This window comes from Trachemys scripta, chromosome 16 (genome assembly GCF_013100865.1).
Source record: "Trachemys scripta elegans isolate TJP31775 chromosome 16, CAS_Tse_1.0, whole genome shotgun sequence".
Classification (NCBI taxonomy): domain Eukaryota; kingdom Metazoa; phylum Chordata; order Testudines; family Emydidae; genus Trachemys; species Trachemys scripta.
The window spans coordinates 6,638,563-6,645,272 of NC_048313.1; the positions used below are offsets into that span (position 1 = coordinate 6,638,563).

Below are 6,710 nucleotides of genomic sequence, written 5' to 3' on the forward strand. Positions count from 1 at the left end.
GCCCCCCCCCCCCGCGCCCGGAGCCGGGTTACATATTAACCCCCTGTTTGCTCAGTTGGCGAGAAACGGGGTCAGAGAGTGATGGGTGGGGCAGCAGGGGGCGCTCTCCCCCAGCAGGCAGGGCTGGCCCCAGGCTGGGGGATGTCTCCAGCCTGTACCCCGGGAAATGGGGGCTCCCTTAGCCCCTGCCACCCCAGCCACTCGTCCCTGTGTCCCGCAGGTTTTGCCAGGTGGATTCTGTGCCGCCCTGGACCGGTTGCTGCCCGTCGGCCCCTGGAGACCCATCAGCACCTTCTTCAAGGTTAGTGCCAGCCCGGACGCCTGGGTTCTCTGTGTCTAGTAGTTGGGGGGGGGGGGGGGGGGGGGCCCCTGGGGTCTCTCCCCCGGGCGGGGGGGGGGGGGGGGTCTAGTGGTTAGAGGGGGGGGGGGGCTGGGAGCCAGGACGTCTGGGTTCTCTCCCCGGCTCTGGAGGGGAGTGGGGTTTGGTGGTTAGAGCCAGGGGCCAGGATGCCTGGGTTCTTTTCCAGGCCTCGGACCTGCGGGTGGACTTGACCAATGAGCCGAAGACCAAGCCGGAAGTGGGGCAGCTGCAGTTCGGGAAGCATTTCACCGACCACATGCTGACGGTGGAGTGGGACCGGGAGCGGGGCTGGGGCCAGCCCCACATCAAACCCTTCCAGAGCCTGAGCCTGCACCCGGCCTCCTCCGCCCTGCACTACGCTGTGGCGGTGAGTTGCGGGGGGGGCTATTCCCGGCCCCTGCGATCCCAGGGGGGCGGCGTCGCAGCCTGGGCAAGAGGGCCCTGGATAACCAGACCCCACCCCAGAGCCAGCCGCATCCCAGCCCGGGCGATGGGTGCCCAGATACCTCCCCCACCCCAGAGCCAGCCGCATCCCAGCCCGGGCGAGGGGTGCCCAGATACCTCCCCCACCCCAGAGCCAGCCACATGCCAGCCCGAGCGAGGGGTGCCCAGATACCTCCCCCACCCCAGAGCCAGCCGCACCTCTGTGCCAGGCGAGGGGGCCCCAGATCCTCCCCCCAGAGGGGCCGCGTGCCAGCCCCATGCTGACGGTGCCGGTTCTCCCCAGCTCTTCGAGGGGATGAAGGCTTTCCGGGGCCCGGATCAGCGTGTCCGTCTCTTCCGCCCCCTGATGAACATGGAGCGTATGTCCCGCTCGGCCGCCCGGGCCAGCCTGCCGGTGAGTGACCCCCCAGGCCTCCTGCATGGGGCCCTGGGGGCCCCGGCCATTAGTTATACCCTCCCCCTGCTGGGGGAACTTCAGGGGGGGCTGGGAGCCAGGACGCCTGGGTTCTCTCCCCGGCTCTGGGAGGGGAGTGGAGGGGGAGCTGGGAGCCAGGACACCTAGGTTCTCTTCTGGCTCTGGGAGGGGAGTGGGGTCTAGTGGTTAGAGCAGGGGTAGGGGGCTGGGAGCCAGGACTCCTGGGTTCTCTCCTGGCCCCGGGGGCTTCCCTGTGTCTCCAGCGCTGCCCCCTCTCCCCTAGCCCTTCGACCAGCTGCAGCTCCTGGAGTGCATCCGTCAGCTCGTGGCCCTCGACCAGGACTGGGTGCCGCACTCGGACAGCGCCAGCCTCTACATCCGGCCAACCTTCATCGGCACCGAGGTGGGGAGCCCAGCCCCTGGGGCGCCCTGACGTTCCCCTCCCTCCGCGGGACTGGCTGGGGGGGCCACATCCCACCTGCGTCCAACCTTGCGACACCCACACCCCCGGATCTGTCTCCCACCCGCGTCCCCCCCCCCCCCCCCCCCCCCAGATCTTTCTCCTGCTGGCGTCCTCCCCACGCCCCCAGATCTGTCTCCCGCCTGCGTCCCCCCCAGATCTGTATCCTGTCTGCGTCCCCTGCACCCCCAGATCTGCTCCTTCCCCGGCACCCCGACTCTGGGCTACCCCAGCCTCGTACTCCTTGACCTTTTGAAGGCCCCCACCCCCCCTGGTGTGGGGCACGGCTGTGGGGTGCCGGGGTTCTGACGCTTTGCTCCCCCTCGGCAGCCGTCCCTGGGGGTGTCCCGTCCCGGCCACGCCCTCCTCTTCGTCATCCTCTCGCCGGTGGGGGCCTACTTCGCCTCCGGCCCCATGGGCGCCGTGGGGCTGCTGGCCGAGCCGCGCTATGTCCGCGCCTGGTTGGGGGGCGTCGGTGACTACAAGATGGCAGGGTGAGTATGAGCTTCCGGGCCCCCGCCTGCTGCTAGGGGGCGGTGCCCTCCCACCCCATGCCCCGGCTCTGCCCTGTCTGCCCCCGCCTGCCGCTAGGGGGTGCTGCCCTCCGGGCCCCCGGCCGTATCCCCCTCCCCCTGCCTGCCACTAGGGGGTGCTGCCTCCATTCCCCCGGCCATGTCCTCCTCCCCCATCTCCAGCCACTAGGAGACGCTGCCCTCCAGGCCCCGGCCTTGTCCCCCTCTCCCCACCTACCACTAGGGGGCGGTGCCCTCCCACCCCACGTCCTGGCTCTGCCCTGTCTGCCCCTTCCTGCCACTAGGGGGCGGTGCCCCCTCCCCCTCGGCCGTGTGCTCCTCCCCCCGCCTGCCGCTGCCCTCTGGACCCCCAGTCATGTCCCCTCCCCCTCCCCGCCTGCTACTAGGGGGCGGTGCCCTCCCTCCCCATGCCACAGCCGGGTCCCCCTCCCCCCCCCCCCTGCTCCCAGGGGTGGCGGCCCCCCCCCCCCGCCGTGCCCCCCTCTCTGAGGGTGCCGCCCCCTGCGTCCCCAGGAACTACGCCCCCACCATCCTGGTGCAGGATGAGGCGGTGCGGGCCGGGTGCCAGCAGNTCCCCTCCCCCTCCCCGCCTGCTACTAGGGGGCGGTGCCCTCCCTCCCCATGCCACAGCCGGGTCCCCCTCCCCCCCCTCCAGTCACTAGGGGGCGCTGCCTCCCGCCTCCAGCTGTGTCCCCCTCACCCCGCCAGCCACTAGGGGGCGCTGTCCCCTGCCCCATGCCCCTCTCCCCGCTAGCCACTAGGGGGCGCTGCTGTGTCTTTCTGCCCCCGCCCCAGCCCTGCCTCGTCTCCCCCCGCCTGCTACCAGTGGTTGCTGCCCTCCCCCCCCGCCGTGCCCCCCTCTCTGAGGGTGCCGCCCCCTGCGTCCCCAGGAACTACGCCCCCACCATCCTGGTGCAGGATGAGGCGGTGCGGGCCGGGTGCCAGCAGGCCCTATGGCTCTACGGAGACGATCACCAGATCACCGAGGTCGGCACCATGAACATCTTCCTCTTCTGGACAGACCCGCAGGGCGGTGAGAGCCGGAGCCTCCTGCCCCCCCCCCGGGGGGGGTCCCCGAGTGCCCTGTGTCCCATCCCAGGGGGGTCCCCCTGTACCTCTCTCCTGCCCCAGGGTCCCCCTATGCCCATCCCCCACCCAGGGGGGTCTCCAAGTGCCCTGGCTCCACCCTGGGGGTCCCTCTATGCCCATCCTCCATCCCAGGGGGGCCCCCTATACCCATACCCCTCATCCTGCCCCACAGGGGTCCCCGAGTGCCCCGCTCCATCTCCCATCCCAGGGGGGCCCCCATATACCTGTCCCCCATGCCCGCTCTACAGGGGTCCCCGTGTGCCCTGTCCCCACCCCAGAGTCAGCCGCATCCCAGCACCAGGGAAGGGATCCCTGTATACCCAGCCCCCACCCCACCCCGGAGGGGCTGCGTCCTGGCGCTGGCAGGAGCCGCGCCGGGCTGGGGGCGCGTGTGACGGGGTTTTTCTTTTCCAGACCTAGAGCTGGTGACCCCCCCGTTGAACGGCATCATTCTGCCCGGGGTGACCCGGCGGAGCCTGCTGGACTTGGGGCGCAAGTGGGTGAGTGGGGGGGCAGATCGGAGGGGGAGGGGGGCCTGTCCTTTCTCCCACGCGCAGACTGGGGACTGGGGGCTCCCCCCTCACTAGGAGCCGGCGGCACGAAAGGACCGGGTCCCTGGGGGTCGCTGAGCCCCCCCCCNCCAGCCCAGCCCATCCCCTCCCCCCACTCAGCCCAGGGCTCCCGTCCTGGCTACCCCCCAACCCAGCTCCCCTGGGGCAGAACCAGACCCACCCCGGGAGGATCCAGCCGCCCAAAGATCCCAGCCGCCAGGTCTCCCTTCGGAGGGACACGGGGCACGGGACAGCCCCTCCTTTCACAGTGCAATATATAGAGAGAGCGCCCCTGGGATTCCCCTGTGCCCGGTACCCGCGTCCCCTCCCCCCCAGGATCCCCCGGTGCCCGCGTCCCGTGCCCCTCCCCGGACTCCCCTGTGCCTGTGTCCCCACCCCTCCTGCTCGGGGCCGGATGGATCGGGACTGGCTCAAGCCCCACCCCGCCAGCACCAGCTGAGCCAAGCCACTGCTGGGGAATCCCGCCAGGCTGGGCGCCCGGGAGCAGTGCATTGTGGGAGACCGGATCGACCAGCTGCAATGCCTTCTGGGTAAATTATCCCATCATGCAATTTCTACCCCCCCCACACACACACCACGGCCTATCCAGCAGCTGGAGGGTGGGCTGAGACCGCCCGAGCTAGCCCGGCTCCGCTGGCCTGTTCTGGGCTCCCCCGGGCTCTCAGGTGCCAGGCTGACGGGCACCCCCTGCTGCCCGCAGGGGAGCGAAATGCCGGGCGCTGACCCAAAAAGCTTTTCTATTAAACTCAACGAAACCAACCGGCTGGGTCCAGAGTCTGTGTCAGGGGATGGGGGACAGCGGGTGCTAATGGAGTCGTGTCTCCCCCTCCCACTGAGATCAGGGCCCCATCGCGCCGGGTGCTGTACAACCTCCCCCCCCGACTGAGATCAGGGCCCCGTCGCGCCGGGTGCTGTACAACCCCCCCCGCCACTGAGATCAGGGCCCCGTTGCACCAGTGCTGCACAACCCCCCCACTCCTGATAGATCAGGGCCTCGTTGCGCCGGGCGCTGCACAGAATCCACCCCCCCTCCCCCGGACCAAGATCAGGGCCCCGTGGCGCCGGGTGCTGCATGGGAACCATGACCATAAGGCAGGAGGGGTTAGAGAGGAACTGGGCTGGAGGAAAGGATTGAGGGGGGCGTTAGGGGATGGCCCATAGCTCAGTGGGGGCGGGCATTGCCCCATTTCTCCCCCAACGCCGGCATCGCTCAGCCCCTGTTGCCCAGGGCCCAGCCAGAGCTCCATGCCCCCCAACAGCCCCTGGGGGGGACGGACGGACACGGGGCATTTCCCCTCTAGGGGGCGCCGGCTCCCATCTGGGCCCAGGGCAGGGACTGGCTGGCTCCGGGGGTGGGGAATGGGGCGCGGGGCCTGTCCCCTCTAGGGGGCGCCGGCTCCCATCCGGCCCCAGGGCAGGGACTGGCTGGCTCAGGGGGGTGGGGAATGGGGCGTGGGGCCTTTCCCCTCTCCCCCGGTGGCTGAGCTGTGGGGTCCTCTCTTCTGATGGAGCCCCCCACTTCCCGATCGGACACCCCCCCCTCGCTGGGGCCAGCCGCCTTCCCTCCACCGCTCCTGGCCTCCCTCCGCCAGCTTTTCTTTTGTCTTGTCTTATTCTTCTATTTCTTCGGGCCGGGACCGGGCCGGGACTCTCCCCTGCCTGTCGCTTTTGCTCATTCAGCGTTCAAATGTCTCTTTCTTTCATGGTTTTCTCTTTCTGTCTTTCTTTGTCTCCATTCCTTCTTCCTAGGTTTCATTTTTCCTAGTTTTTCGTGTGTTCTCGGGTCCGGTCTAGGTTTTCATTCGGTCTCTGGCTCTTTCTAGTGGTTCACGAATTCTTCCCGCTTTTTATTCGTTCGCTGTAGTTTATTCTTTCTTCTTCCTCGTTTCTCATTCATTCCCTTGATCTTCCCAGTTTTTCATTCATTCTTCCTCATTTTTTATTCGGTCTCTGGTTCTTTGTAGTGTTTCACAAATTCTTCCTCGCTTTTTATTTGCTCTTTCCGGTTTTTCATTCATTCTTCCCAGTTTTTCATTAGTTTTTTCTCGTTTTTATTCGGTCTCTGGTTCTTTCTAGTGTTTCATAAATTCTTTCTCGCTGTCTATTTGTTCTTTCCACTTTTTCATTCATTCATTCTTCCCAGGTTTTCATTTGTTTTTTTTCTAGTTTTTTGTTTGTTCTCTCTAGTTTTTCGTTTGTTCTCTCGTTCTTTTGATTTTTTCACTTTTTCCATCTCGCTTTTTACTGATGGGTATTTTCCATTTCTCTCTTTGTTCCCTCTGCCCCCAGCGCCCACTGCCCCTATTACATCACCCCCTTGGCCCTGCTGGTCTGTGGCCAGGGTCAGCTGCCTGTCCCCCCACCGCAACATCAGCCCCAATTGGGGGCAGGAAGGCTGTAAATATTTAGATTGGAGCCACCTGGCGCGGGGGGAGGCTGGGCCGAGCCATCCATCACCCCCTCGCCCCCGCCAGCTGTACCCAGCCCTGGCCTGACGCAGGCTCGGATGCGGGGGATCGGAAGCACATCCTGGAACGTGCTGTGTGGGGGGGGGACGGATATCTGGGATGGATGGAGGGTATCATCATGGGGGGGTGACTGGTTTCCTCGTGAGCTGAGCGCGGTGGCAGCCGGAAGAGAACCCAGGAGTCCTGGCTCCCAGCCCCCTGCTCCACCCACTAGACCCCACTCCCGTCCCAGTGCTAGGAGAGAACCCAGGAGTCCTGGCCTCCAGCCCCCCCTCTAACCACTGGACCCCACTCCCCTTCCAGAGCCAGGAGAGAACCCAGGAGTCCTGGCCCCCAGCCCCCCCCCTGCTCTAACCACTGGAGCCCCA

The 6,710-nt window shown here is 66.9% G+C and overlaps 1 protein-coding gene across 1 annotated transcript; it reads left to right on the top strand.

Moving 5' to 3' along the window:
* The first annotated feature begins 166 nt into the window (after positions 1–166).
* BCAT2 (branched chain amino acid transaminase 2) lies at positions 167–3,931 on the top strand. Its single transcript, XM_034792745.1, has 8 exons — positions 167–301; positions 528–728; positions 1,089–1,199; positions 1,504–1,623; positions 2,011–2,174; positions 3,104–3,246; positions 3,717–3,802; positions 3,890–3,931. Exons 1-8 carry the CDS (start codon positions 167–169, stop codon positions 3,929–3,931), a joined length of 1,002 nt encoding a protein of 333 aa, XP_034648636.1.
* Positions 3,932–6,710: the final 2,779 nt, after the last annotated feature.

Bases quoted from the DNA above. Each gene is read 5' to 3' on its own strand.
- BCAT2 (XM_034792745.1), top strand. From the start codon at position 167: ATGGGGGCTCCCTTAGCCCCTGCCACCCCAGCCACTCGTCCCTGTGTC. The intron at 302-527 runs GTTAGTGCCAGC...GTTCTTTTCCAG, and splicing joins CCATCAGCACCTTCTTCAAG to GCCTCGGACCTGCGGGTGGA. The intron at 1,200-1,503 runs GTGAGTGACCCC...CCTCTCCCCTAG, and splicing joins CCGCCCGGGCCAGCCTGCCG to CCCTTCGACCAGCTGCAGCT.